Source organism: Miniopterus natalensis, chromosome 15 (genome assembly GCF_054644295.1).
Source record: "Miniopterus natalensis isolate mMinNat1 chromosome 15, mMinNat1.hap1, whole genome shotgun sequence".
Classification (NCBI taxonomy): domain Eukaryota; kingdom Metazoa; phylum Chordata; class Mammalia; order Chiroptera; family Miniopteridae; genus Miniopterus; species Miniopterus natalensis.
This window is the reverse complement of record NC_142095.1, coordinates 856,958-871,443: the sequence shown is the minus strand read 5'-3', so window position 1 is coordinate 871,443 and position 14,486 is coordinate 856,958. Positions and strand designations below refer to the sequence as shown.

Sequence of the window (14,486 nt, the reverse complement as noted above, 5' to 3'; positions counted from 1 at the left end):
AAAAATCACAGCTTTAGCTCACACGTGAAAGAAAAAAAGAGAGCTTGCCCGTGAAAATGACACTAACGATTTTCAGTAAGTTAAACAACAACGCAATTAAAGTAAAATAATTATTTGAGACAGTGCTTTTTACGCAACACAGTTGACTCCTGTCGAGTGGTTCTTTAGTTGTATCGTTTGAAAACTGTGGAGTGAATTTCTCCAGGGTCACTTTTAATGGAAGGAATTCCACTGTCCGAGCACGACCGTTACACACCAAGAAGGGATTTCCATAGATGCACGATGACCATTCCGCTCGGATTATGCTTTAGAGCTGGACCTGGGGGATAGTTTTATGCAACATGCGTTCAGGCGAAGTTCCCTAGTTTCCTGCCCTTTTATCCACGTGAGATGTGTGGTCGGTGATATAACTCTATGCACAGTTCACATGGGTTACGTTTGTGAGGTTAACAAAGGCAGCCGGGCAACCTGGCAACGGGAGATGAACGCGCTCTCGCTGTGTTTTAAACAGAGAATCCGCACCCCAACTGCGCGCGTTCCTGCTGGGCCCTGGCGGGGAGGCTGCTGCCATTTTGCATTAGTAAAAACTCGGCAAGACTTGCTCAGGACGAACCACTGAGTACAGTTTCCATGGCGACTTCAGAAAACAGCACCACCTGATCTCCACTCTTTCTTGCGCCAGGTCTCCGGGGACAAACCCAGTGCAGAGGCCTTGACCCCGAGGACAGCCGGGAAGACGGGAAGGAAGACGCTCACCGTCCGACTCCCACCTGATCGCTGCGAAGAGCACTAAGTGCTCACGGTGGGCATGCCAGGCGGCTCCACTTGTCCCCTGGGACATTGGGACAGAACAATGAGCGGATTCTTCTACCATTTCTGAACAGAAGTCTTGGAAGAATAGCCGGGAATAGATAAGGAGATGGTAATATAATGGATGAATATAAAACACCTTGAAATCGTTCAATGTATACGGAGTGTCTTGAAAGTATAAAGCCTTGAAACAGAGGAAAAGACCTTCTGGAGTGGTTGCTATGGTGATGGGAGCGATGCTGGTGGGGTTATCGGAGTGACGGCTGGTGGGCAGAAAGGGTGTTTGCTATGCAGTTTGTGCACAGGGCAGAAATGAATAGATAAGCATTGAATAGTCTATTGATAATCTTTTGCAAATGTTATTACTTTTTGGATCCTATATAAAGAGTAACTCTGACTGAGCAAATTAAAACGCTCTCAAATATCAATTTTCTACACCCATGAGTAGCCTGGATGCTTAAACCAAGAGTCATTAACAAGGCGCAAGTCACAAGGACAGAGCATCCTGTGTCCAAGTCCCCTAGCAGACACGCCTAGCTAGAAGGAAGCCACCTTCAGGCCAAAACGTAACACCTGAGACACGATGCACATGGGCCCTTAGACGTAAACACCACTTTGGGTCCCAATCAGAGGTAGCCCAGAGTGTAGGTGTATTATCAGAATGCCTTAAAAACACATAAGCAAAAATAGACTCTATATCTCTCGTTGTAAAAACATGTGTTATTCTGTTTTCTTTGTAAAACAAGATGGAATCTGAAAAAAGCCAAGACTTGGAATAAATACTGAAGCCGCTCGCATGACTGAGGAGGTTGATGCTATTTGAGAGGTTGGCTCCTCCTGGGAGAGCAGCTCCAAGCGCCCCGCCCCCTGGTGGTGCGGAGGAGTGAGCCAGCGCGGGAATGAGCTCCACTCGTCACCACCCCCAGGGGACACCAGGTCACCTTCAATGATCTTATCAGTCAACGGAAACAGGGCTGCTCGAGAGCCGTTAAAATGAGGAGAATTAGAATGTATAAAAAGCTCCCGGCTGCCGGATCAGAGGGAGAAAGGTCACGGACCGGGCAGGGAGGGAGCCGGTGCTGAAATCCGCCCTTTGATTCCCAGGAAGCTGTAAGTGGCTACAGCACCGTAAGCCGTTGTAATAAAGTAAAGTAAGAACAAAGGCCAAGGACACGTGGAGGGAAGAGTCAAAAATTAATTCTAACAAGTGGACGAAAATAGCCAACCGGACGTGATTATAATAACAGGCTTCGGGTAATTGTTTCCGATTCACGAAACGTTTAGCATATAGCAGGGAATTCAGCCCCGGTGAGTGAGGGGGGCGGTGTTATCTGAACTTCACCAGACGGAGACCAAGGTTAAAACGGCGTAACTTTGGGCAAGTTCAAAGAGCGAGAGGCAGTCGGGCTGCCGCTGTCTTCCAACCCCTAAAACCATCGCCAGGGCGTGGTGGGGCCTCCATCACTATTTGTTAAGGGCACAGGCCTGCCCTTCAGCCTGTTTTTCCAGTTCCAAGTCTGATGTTCTTTCCACTCAGCTGACTCTCTCAGTAAGTAAACTGTTCTCTCCCCAGCCCTGCAGTTGCCACCTCGGTCATCGGCTCCAGCGGACGGGACGAAAGCTGGACGTGGGGAAGACCGGACAAGCTCTCGGCTCACCTGTGTCTCTCTCTCCACAGATGTTTGCATGGAGCTTTCAGAGATCAGGGGCTTTTGTCCTGAGTCTCACCCTTCTTTTTGGTGAATTTGAACCCAGAACCGGACAGAGAAGGGAAATGTGGGGATGTAGCTTTCGCTAGGCCAAGTTCGCTGGTCCCCCAGTCGTCACTCGGCCTCCCCTGGAAATCGGCCGCAGTGTCGATCGAGAAGCCTGGAGCGATTGTAGACGGCTGTTTACCTTCTCGGCACGCTGGCTGCTGGATATTGGATTCAGGCTGTCGCCCCACATTAGCAGTTTGTTTGGAGTGTCTGAGTGACTCACTGAATTAGCTGATTGACCATTTGGACGACAGGCGGACTAATCAATGAGCTCTGAAGGCTGGGACGCAGCCCAGCGCTGGCCCCGCAGTGGTGGCCTGCAAGGACTCCGCACGTAAGCTTGCCCTTCGGCTTATTTTTCCAGTTCTGGGGGTTTCCATTCCCCGCGTGTGACCTCGCTCCCTCGTGACGCTCTTGGAAAGAATTTCAGAAAACGATGAGAAAACAGCACAGAGCAGTTTCCTGGTAACTCCCCCGGGGACGGCGCAGGAGGGGTGAGGGGCTCGCAGGCGAGCCCCAGAGCGTCCGCGGCTGGAGGCGGCTGTGGTGCCTCCTGGGCTCTCTCATCGGCACCCTTTAGAAGTAGCAAGACCGTGTGATGCTTCCCCCTGAAAACCACCGACCCTCAGGGCTGGAAAGGCCGGGTCAGCTCCTGGTGCGGGGATCCCGAGCGCGAACGTCGCCAGGGGCCGCGGGCCGTCCCTGTCTTGGCTGCTCCTGCTTCTCTCTGCTGTGATTTTTAAGGCTGTGAAAATACAGGCCCGGGCAGGTGCTGGGGGGCGGTGCCCAGTGAGGGGCGAGTGGGAGACCCCCAGGACCCACTCGTCTCATCGCTGGAGTCCCTGCCCCTGACTGCGCGGGGTGACGGCGTCCTAACGGGCTCGGGGCCGTCCCTTCACGGCGCCTGAGAACATGGAGTCCTCACGCCCTGTGCCTGAGACACCTACCCTTCTGCTGGCCCGTCGCGCCTCAATACAGCGGAAGGAGATATTAAAAAATCAGACACATAAACCCGAAGGCCCATCTCGAGCAGAAAGAAAAGATAAAACATGAAAGATGACTCCTTTGCAGGAATCAGACGGAAGGACCCCGGCTGTGAACGACCCGGGTGCATCTCACAACCTGACGCTGAATGAAAGAGGTCAGATGGGGAAGAGCGCCCAGCGCAAGACTGTACGTAGCCAATAGTCGTGTGCAATGATCACGGCTATTCCTACGGTCACAGGATACGGGACATTGGTAAGTTTGTATTCACATAATTTGCATATAAAATGTAAACTGGTCTCAGTGCTCGGAAGGCAGATGGTGGTTCCCTTTGCGGCTCAGCTGTGACTGGAGGGCCCCTGGGATGGGGCAGGGCCTGCTTCCTGCACTGGGTGATGGTTTCGGGGGGTGGGTTCAACGTGTGACACTTAGACTCACTCCAGTGACCAAGCTGAACAGGATTAAATCTAATTGGGAGGGTGGGACGCTGTGCAGGAGTTTGAACGGCCGTCAGGTGATTCCAAAGTTAAGTTGAGAACTTGGCGATTCCCGCGTGGAGGAGCTGGTCTGTTAATCGCCCTAGTTTCATGTATACTGAAGTGCTTCTTGTTTAAAAAGACAAAAGAAAATAAATAAATGACAAGGTAGCTGCAAAACATTCATATAACTGGGAGGGATTGGAACCAACCCCTCTCCTTGTCAGGACTCAGGAGGCCTGGGAACCCAGCCTCCCTCTCCCGTCGTTCCAGCCTCCTGGTTTCGTTTGGTTCCAACTCAGTGAAACCACATGAGAGAGACAAAGTGAAACGAGCAGAGAAAACATCCAGACAACCTGCAGAATCATCAAGAACAGTGAACTGCTTTAAAGCACTCACTGGGGGGGTTAGTCACACAGCCGTCGGCGGCTGATGCATCTGCCTCCCGTGTCCAGCGACGTCTGCAGAACTGTGAGCATGTTTAAAGGTTTGCATAATATTTTAATGAATGAGGGGCATGGAATCTGTGCTCTCCCGCCCGGCCGGCGTGGCTCAGCGGCTGAGCGTCGACCTAGGATCCAGGAGATCGCGGTTTGATTCCCGGTCGGGGCACAGGCCCGGGTTTCGGGCTCGATCCCCAGTGGGGGGCTGCAGGAGGCAGCCGACCAGTGACTCTCATCACTGACGTTTCCGTCTCTCTCTCCCTCCCTTCCTCTCCCTGAAATCCATAACAATATATTTTTTAAAAATCTGTGTTCTCCCAGTTCCCCTGCATTTGCCTTTATCGTGATGTGGTGAACGTGGCTGCATTTCTACCCCGACTTCCCCCGGTACTCTGGGAGTTGAGAGTGGCTGTAAGTGCCGGTGGTGCTGTTTCCAGGTCGTCTCCCCACAAAGGCGGATACCCAGGCTCCAAAGGGAGGCCGCTTGCTCCTGGGGAGCAGGCCGCCGACTGTCCATGGCGAGGAGAGACAGTGTTAGGAACCCCACTCCTGTCTGTCTGTCTGTCTGTCTGACGTGTTTCTAGGGTACACGGCTTGTATTTTATACCTTACATGACATAAACGTAAACACGTTGGGTTTACGTGCCCGTAGCTATTACTCCCCGTTGGTGGTTATGAAGTTTTGGAGACTCTCTCTTTAAATCCCACTTCCCTCTGAGCAGAAGCGCGTCTCGGGGCACAGTCAACGCCAACTTTAAAAAGCCAACTGTTAACAGAAGCCTGATCTGCGTCAAGCTGCGATGTCTCGAATAAACGCTGACGGAAGCTGCCATCCGAGCTTGGGAACCTCACCGCGACCTCTGCCGTTTCCCCGCCCCGTGGACCTGGCCGTTCCTGTCCCCCGGCCGTCCGGCGTCTCGGCTACAGAAGGACACAGTCGCCCGGCCCTGCCCCTCCGCGCAGACGGAACTGCACAGAAAACTCTGTAACTGCGCAGCACCAGCTGCGGGGCAGAACTAACCAACTCGCAAAGGTTAGTCTTTCCTTTCCTTTCAGAATGGAGCTTTCTGTGAGTATAAACTTAGTTAATCGTCACTGAGGATATTTTTTCCGCTGAATTTTAGAGAGTGGAAGGGAGGGGGAGAGAAACATGGATGTGAGAGACACACCCACCGGTGCCTCCCGCACTTGCAGCAGCTGGGGCCAGGGATCAGGCCTGCAGCCCGGGTTCGTGTCCTTGACCGGGACTCGAGCCCGCGGCCCTCAGGTGCTCAGGCGGATGCTCTAACCACTGAGCACACCCACCAGGGCCCGACTTATTTCCAACAGGAATACATACTGTGTAGTTCCCAGACTGAGAGTGTATTTGAGAAAAGTGACCTCTTTTTAAGCAAAGCTGTGCGAGGGATTAACTGCTTCGTGGGCTAGGGTGAAGGGAAGGGGCACTGGTTTGACGCTTGGAGGCTTGTTGAGGGTGCAGGTCCCAGGCGAACGCGGCTGAGAAGGTTGGGCTTTGGCTCAGGAGGGGACGGCGGACCCGGAGGTGGGCAGAGCAGGCGCAGACAGAGCCTCGGGGAGGGGACCGACCGTGCGGAGGCCTCGCCAGGAGGACAGCGGACGCGAGGGGCCCAGGAAGGGAGGAAGGGAAGCCGTGGCTCCTGGCACGGGCCGGGCTGGGTTAATGGAGAACTTTCAGTGTTGGTTGAAGGAAATGGCATCTGAATGCTCGACCGGACAGTCAGCTTCCCAGGAAACGGGCCTGGAAGGCTCCGCACAGAGTGAAGACCCGTCAGTGTCCTCAGGAGGGTCTCCCGGGCCCTGCGCAGGGAGCGGCGGGATTTCTCCGAGCGCGAGAGGAAGTGTGGCTGCCGAGCAGCGAGCAAGGGGACTCCGTGCGCCGGGGTGGGCGAGGCTGACGAGGGTCACGCTGTCCGGTGTCTTGCTGGCCACGCCACGTAGTTGATTCTCAATCTCAGGACAGTTTTAAGTGGAAGAAGAGAAGCTTGTCGTCCATCCCCTTGGCAGCGCCACTCACAGCCCTTTAAAATGAAAATACGACCTGTGGTACCACCTCCCGGACGACGTGGCCTCTCCTTCGAAGATTCAAGAGGAGAGCAGTGCCCCGCACCCCCTTCCCCAAGGGCCGCGTCCTCACGGGGGGCCTGGTCCGAGTGCCCAGCGCCCCCTTTGGATGCTGACCCAACAGGAAGGTTTTCCACGTTGTTATCGGCCCTAGAAAACAATCCCATGTAGGGTTTCGGAGTCACTGCCTCCGGAGGGAGATCGGATCACCCATCACCACCCTCGTCAGGAGGCATCGTGGGAAAACGGTGCTCTCAGCATTTCCAAACCAGGCCGTCTCCACTAGAAACCGCGGAGATGCCGCTGGACTTGAAAATACAGCCCGGCGCTCGGCTCCTGAAGGCCCCGTTGTGCTGACCATGGACGCGCGGGAGGCCGGAGGGAGCCGAGCGCCGGCCGAGTGGGATCCGCTCCGTCTGCCCTGTGAGTCATCACCACCTTCGAAGAAATCTCGGTCCTTCCGCGTGGCTTTCTCACAGGGACTTCATGCACTTTGGTCCTCAGTTCAGTGCAAGGTTATGTTGGAAACGGGAAGTGTAGACACTTCCATGGCCCTGGTCCCTGCGCTCTGACAGCGAGGACGCCGGGCCAGCGTCTGTCCGAGCCCCTGGCTGCCTGGTCCATGCGTAAAACTGGCAGCCGTGTCAAAGGGCTGACAAACAGGGACTTTTCTTTATTGGTTAAGCCCCTAAACGACTTCATTCAAGTTTAAGAATCAGTGACTTTGGGAGAAGTTCCAAAAAGAATGGAAGCACGTTTTTCAATGGGTGGGATGTGCAGATGGCGCGGGAAAGACGTCTCACGGTTTCCAGCCTCAGCTTCGTCCCGAGAGTAATTAATGGGGTGGGGGGAGCGGGCTCGCGGCGCCCCGAGGACGCCCCACGTCCCGCACTGGCCAGGATGCCCGACGGAGGCCCGGGACTGTGACTCGGGCCATGGCCGCTTCCTCGAGCCCGTCTCTCCCGGGAAAAGCCGAGCCTCGCCCCAGCGGCCGGCGCTTCCTCAGGACGGGCCAGGTGCGGTCAGGTGTAGTTTCACAGGTTCCTGTGGAGGCCCTCGCCCCACGGCCAACAAACGCTGACACCCGCTTACATTCAAGGGCCAAAGGGTTGCTTAAAAACAGCCGTTTAAACAATACGGTTTTGCTAAAATAACCAAGTTAAAAGAGAATATGTTCGGCAGGAATTCTTGAGACGATGTGAATACCGAATGTCACGGAAATAAATTCCTTGACACTGGGACGTTTACTCTCCCCCACTATGTCCGAGCCTGTGACACCAGCCGGTGGCCTTCAGGATGCTGTTTGAGGCCACGGGGCTTCCCTTAGGCCCCGGGTTTGAAACTGTACCACCTCTGAGCCCGGATGACTGGTAACATGCATAGCACCCAGCGTAACATACGGAGCCTGAGGTCTAGCTGATCATCACTGTACCTTAGTGGTCAACTTATTTAATATTTAAAACCTCAAATTTTTAAAGATTTGGACTTGAATTTTGAAATCTGCCTGTAATGTCCCAAATTTTACATAAAAAGTCAAAAATTTAAAGGTAGAACGACATCTGGGCTATTCTGAGCCTTTTTCCACGAGAGGGAAATTTAACAGTTGAGCACATCGGTGAGGCTGGGTTTCCACCCGTGGGACTTTCTACATCAGCAGAATCCGATCCCACGGGTTCCCGGCTCCTGCTTCAGACCCGCGACAAACCTTTTCCAGGCTCTCTCACGAGGAGAGTGTACACCAAGGATATACGATTACTTTTCCCTTTAGAACAAAGCAGAAGGACACGTTGAATCCCATCCAACTTAAATAAGTTAACAGAAGAACTGGAGGATGCCTGGGATCTGATCTGTGTTCTGAGAACAATAATTTATCTTAATGGAACACAAAAGGTCTTTCCGAGATACTGTGCTGATTCAAATACATATTTAAAGGGCAAAATGATAATATTAAATTTTCACAGAAGCTGGAACTTGAGAGTAGGAACAGAATTCTTATTCACACGTGGACAGTTTGGGCCCCTTGATGACTCGGTCTTTTTAAATCTATTAATAAAAAAAGGCTATTATTCTTTGACTTGGAATCTTGGTTACAGAGTTGGAAGTGACACAATCACTTTGAATAAATATGACGGTGGCACTTCTAGCCAGTGGTAAAAATATCTTTATTTATATGGGTTTCTGATTCCAATGATTGATTTCTGCATATTTTAGCTTTCTCGGAGCTTTTAAGATCAGTATATCTTTCTATTCCTTGGAAATGCTATTAATGTATGGCTCTTACAATGACTGTGCCTCTGGCTTCTAAGTTATTGTTTGTTCCCGTGTTTCCCCCAGGATATTACTGCTCTGTTACGAACACGTGGAAGTGAACAGCGCCCGCGTCACAGCTGGCGGGAAGCGGCCTGGTGTGACACTCGGATGACCCAGTCGGCGTCCAGGCTCGTCGACCGCTCACACAGGTAAGCTCGACAGCTGAGAGCAGAAAGCGGTGACGCTCAGACTGCGGCTGGTTCTGGGAAAGGCAGACACTCCCCTTCCCTCCGCTGTTCCACACCCTTCGTGGTGCAGCTTTGCAGCGTCTGTCCTGAGCTGGGACCTAATCCCACACCCTCGACTGGCCACGTGACTTTCACTGGTTAAAAGAGCAAGACAGAAATGACGCTGTCTCAGCGACAAGCCTGCCCACGTCTGAGTTCTGCTGGAACCCGAGCGGGCCCCGTGGGAAAGAGCCCAGACCACAGGGGACGGGAGACACTGGGACCAGGGCAACACCGGCCCAGTGGCCTCAGCTGAGAGTGTCCTAGACTAGCCAGGCCCTCGGTGGCCCCGTCGCTGCCCGCAGAAGTGACGCGCCCAGGCAAAACCGAGAGAAGAGCCCAGTTAAGCCCATTCTGAATGATCAATTCACAGGCTTGTAAACTAAATACGCAGTTATTTGTTATTTCAACCCATGCAGATTTGGGGACGGCTTGTTACAAAGCAAAAGCTAACTGATACAGACAATATATTCAGCCTCAATAAACCAATGTATCGTTGAAATGGAAAGAAAAAATCGAAAGTTAATTTAGTTCTGGTGGAACGTTCTAGGCCACTTTTTCTTCTATAATAATATAACTTTTTTACACATCAAGTTCTAAATGTGATGGAAAATGTATATTTCCATTTTACCTTCTTAAAGAATTCACTATAAAGGAAATAAAAAGGAACTATTCTTATTATTTATTGATGACAGAACCACTTAATCACATTCCTCTCTGTAAAAATTTAATATTTGACAATTTATAATTAAAATAATCTTAGTTTTGCCTGAAAATAGCCCTTGATACTTTTTTAAAGGATTAAACTCTCTGGATTAGCCACAGAGATCACCTTCAAAATGAAGACGACTTCAGTCATTCAGACGACTTAGTATTTATTACACATTTGAAAGTTGTGTCACCTGAGAGAAAACTAGAACTCCAATAGTTTATCGATCAAAATTTATAAAAACAGAACACGTTACCTGCACAAGCTTGTATGAGAGGTAGCAGAATTACCAGTTTCCATAGCAACCTCATTTCCACTTTCCAAAGTCAGAATTTCTCCATACAGTCAGCGGGAAATAAAGCCTGTCTCCCCGGCAGCGTCCCCAAAGCCTGGAAGGAACAAAATTGTCGTGAAAAGGCAAATATACAAACGTGCGTATTTTCAAATGTATACAGATTGTTGCATTTTAATTTTAAGATATCACTACTCAAAAAAAACAACAATGAAAGTTCTATTTTTATAAATAATGTATATTTTGCAAAGTTTCATAATTCTGGTTCACCCCCTGGTTACACGGTTCGTTTGCCATGACCTTTGCTGCTGCAGTTCATGGATTGGAATGAAGTTTGTTGAACGTATTCCATGTGCATTAAAACTTTCATTAGTATAGTTTTAAGTCCGGTGTTTTGGAAATGTTAAAGAAAATTGAAACCAACTCCTGAAATTCTGTTGTTGGCTTTTATTTTTGATTTTACACCATTAGGAATAAAGGAATGATATAAAATATTGCATGTATATATATGGATGGATACACACACACATATATAGTGATTTTATATGTTTCATAGGTTTTTCAATATTTTTATCAACATAATTGAAAACAACATCAATAGTGTTTTTATCAAAGTTGTTGAGAATATGTTCATTAGGAAACATTAAACCTATTAACAATGTTACCCCAGTAAATTTAATAAACAAAAAACATTAAAATAAAAACACCCCTTTAATTTAAAAAAAAAGAGAAGACAATACCTTTCCTAATACATTATATAATTTATTATATTAGAATGTTATACGGTATATCATGGCTCTATAATATGCTCATTAGGAAACGTTATTTTTCCTAATGTTATAGAAGTGAAGTTAATATCGTGCCACGAAATGTCTGCAGGACGTCAGTTTCTGGATGTGTTATCTTTCGAGGGCGGGCACGCTTCTCTTACGGGATTACATCATAATTTCCTCTAATTCATTTTGACATCTATACTTTCCAATGATAAATGAATTCGAGATAAAGTGTTTGCTTGGCCTTTACTCCCAACGAGAAATCTAATAAGAGGCTCATAATCTCAAAAAAAGTACAGAATAAACTCATGTAGGTCACACTTGATAGGCCTGTTACATAGCAAACGATAGGGCCCTTTGGGAACTTTTGATTGAGTGGAAATATATATATTAATTTATCTTTATTGTTGAGAATATTACAGATGCCCCCCTTTCCCCATGGACTCCCTCCACCCCCACCCCTCTGGGCCTTCGCCGTCACTGCACTATAAGCATCTAGGTTCTTTGGTTAATCTCTTTAGTATTTTCTTGCAATTTCAAATACGTTTTGGAAGTATGTGGATTTTAATCACAAAACTAATAAGTAATGACATTTTGATCATTTCCTGATATATTTAAATTCTAAAAACCTTTCTTTTTTTCTGGTACTAGCTACTCCAACTTAAACAACAAACAAACAAACAATGACCCTACTCAGGTTTAAGTTTTATGATGTGTAAGTTTAATGCTTTCAAATTTAAACAGGGAATAGAAATCGAAGGCAAAATGAACAATATCCGGGTCCACGTGTTACGTGAGTTAATACTGTCCCTTCCCAAGTTCTCTCACATCCTCCATCACTTTTCCATTTCGTTGGACATTGAACATTTCAACTCATTACACGTAAATGAAGTCACATTCTATATAGCCATTCGTTTATAATTTTTTCAACAAATATCGATGTATATGTGTATATATGTATTTATATCCATTCTCTGCAAGACAATAGCTATGTAGGTGTTAGAGGCGACCCCAGAACCCTTCAGTCCTACCCCTGAGGTCTTGCTCTTTTATGAGGGACACAGACATTTAACAAAACAGCCAAACCCAACACAGAGACACGCACACGCACACGCACACACGGTAACGCACTGAAGAAAAAAGTGACGTCTATGAACCTATGTGATGTGTGGTGTGGGGTTCAAGAGCCTGTTGAGCTGAGGCTGGAAGGATGAGCCGCTCGTGGCCGGGGGGCCCGTCCTGGCCGGACCTCTGACCGCGGGGGCTCTGGGAGGGGCCGTCACACTCCCTGCGCTCTGCCCAGCGACACGGACACGGGCGCAGTGGGAGGGGCCAGGAGGCAGAGGGCGTCTGTGTTCATTTTCTTTTATAAGGAAGCTTTCCGGCTCTCCTGGGCCATTTGCTTGAATAAAAAGGCAGGTGGGTGGGCAGGAGCGGCTCTGGCTCAAGCCTTTGGAAGGGGCTCCCAAAGAGGCCCAGCGGGTCGCCAGCCACACCCCCACGGAGAATGCCCCGGGGACGGGCTCGTCACCTAGTGACCAGGGCGGGGGGAGCTGTGCTGTCCACCCTCGCCACCTGAGGCTCTTTGACGTCTGCAGGCGCATCTGTGGGACACCAGTCCGGGTGGTGTGACCCGGAGCGATGCTCATGGATTCCCACCGTTCACAGAAACCCTCAGGCCAGTTGCAAACGACGCCTGTTTCTTGCCCCCTTTGTTGTCTGAAACGATTGTCTCGCTTTGGGTGTCGGAACAAGAAACGACTACGAATGGCCTTGGCCATACAGGGTGATTTCGGAGGAACAGCGCCTAGAATAGCGGCAGCTTCTCTCTCGAGCATCTTGCTTGCGCGGCCCCTTGACGGCCGCCACTCCTCCCCTACCCAGAGCCGCTTTGTCCAACGTGGGCTTCGCAGCCCGGTCCAGGCCTGTTTCCCAACGGCGCGTTCATCATCAGGACCGATGTGCTCGGCACTAATGGTCCTTTTATTTTCAAATGGCCAGTTAATTAACTACATCAGATAAATTAAAAATCCCAAATCCATTTTCTCCAGGTAGCCTCACTGTTTTACATCCATGTGATAAACACCCAGAGCCAGACAGAGGAGGCGAGGCGCAGTAATATTTACAACAGATTTCCAGCCTCAGCATTCACGGAGTTATCTACTATCAACACAAATCAATAATAAATTAAAAAATGAAATATGTATGACCCGAAAAAGCCTGGGTCAGGCTAGAAAAGGCCAGCTGCCACTGAGTCAGGCGGAGTCGCGAGACGAATGGAGCCATCGGTCTCCTTGTCTTCGGAATGTGATGCGGGCGCCTCGGAGAACTGCTCGGCCAGCTCTGCAGACAGGCCGTCCCCAGGAGGACGGGTCGGCGGGGAGACAGGAGCAGCGCGCTCAGTGCAATCACAGAAGGTCCCACGGCGAGTCTGCAGCCGGAGCCTGCGGAATACGTGACCCTCCCCCCGGGAATGACAGAAGGCGAGGGGCCGCGGGGTGTCGGGCTGCAGACTCCGGACACCGGGGTTAAGAGGATCCAGTAGATGCCCAGATGCCCGGAGTGTGTGTGAAACAGCAAGGAGCAGATTCGTCGTCTTCCCACTGTTTTGACTTTTCCATGTGTTTCAAATTGAAAAACACACACACGAGAAACAAGGCAAGGAGAGCCACAGGAAGATCCTATTAAAACACGCGTGCATCTGAAACGGTTACTTGTTTTGTTTGGGGGAAAGATACGCAGACTTATCTGGGGAGCATTAGAGCAGGAGAGGGAAGAAAACACCTTTATTTCTTTATACGCTTAATAAAGAGTCAGGCCGGGGAACCTGTCTTTTTTCCTGCTTTGCTACGTTGGTCAAATTAGAGCAAAGCAATCGATCTGGTCAAAGCTCACCCAAATCTAGTCGCCTGGCCTTTAACGAGCGTGCTCGGGGTTGTGCGTAGGCTCCCACGATTGATCTGCGTAAATTACTCAGACCGGGAGAGGATCGGGCACAGGGGCTGGACATTAATTCCAGTTAGAGAAAGAAACAGTAACTGGGCGATGCATTCGCCTGTCTTTTGACAGAGTCGCCGAAACTTCGGCGTGGCCGTGGCTACGTGAACCCGAGATCGTGGCCGGGACAGGGAGGAGCTGCTCCCGCCCCCCGGTCTGCTCCGCGGGGCACGTTCCCCGATAGATAAACCGAACGCTCGGAGCAGGGCCCGCGCATCTGTTCCTCCCAAACCGCTTCCCCTCGCTCGGCCTGACATCGGCTGCCCGCCGGCCAGGGCGGAGCTCTATCTGAGGCCCAGTATTGCTCCGATTCCTCCGCTGCCTCCTGGGGACCTGCCTCTCAAACGTCTAATGTGGGTTTTCTCGTGAATGCCCACGATACACGGCTGCATCCTTCCCACGAACTCTCCACCCCCGGGCGCTGCGCGAGCGCCCTGTGACCACCTCCCGGGCGTCCATGCGCCTGAAGAGCAATTGCGTGCGATGGAGGGGAGGGGAGGTGAAGGGCGTTGTTACCGGTTCTGGGAAGATTTAGCTGCGTTGCTACAGCATTTACTGAAATTCCCCATCACCCCAGAGAGTGATGAATGGCCGCCTCCAACACTTCAGTCCCCGGGGGGCTCTGG

The 14,486-nt window shown here is 50.5% G+C and overlaps 1 protein-coding gene across 1 annotated transcript in view; it reads right to left on the bottom strand.

Annotated features, from left to right (window-relative positions):
- CNTN6 (contactin 6) overlaps positions 1 to 10,153 on the bottom strand; it is a 97,241-nt gene extending 87,088 nt beyond the window's left edge. Inside the window, exon 1 of the mRNA XM_087824546.1 lies at positions 10,055 to 10,153. Within this exon, the coding sequence (XP_087680672.1) occupies positions 10,055 to 10,109 (55 nt within the window). The 5' untranslated portion in view covers positions 10,110 to 10,153. The remainder of the gene's footprint in view (positions 1 to 10,054) is intronic.
- Between the last annotated feature and the right edge of the window lie 4,333 nt (positions 10,154 to 14,486).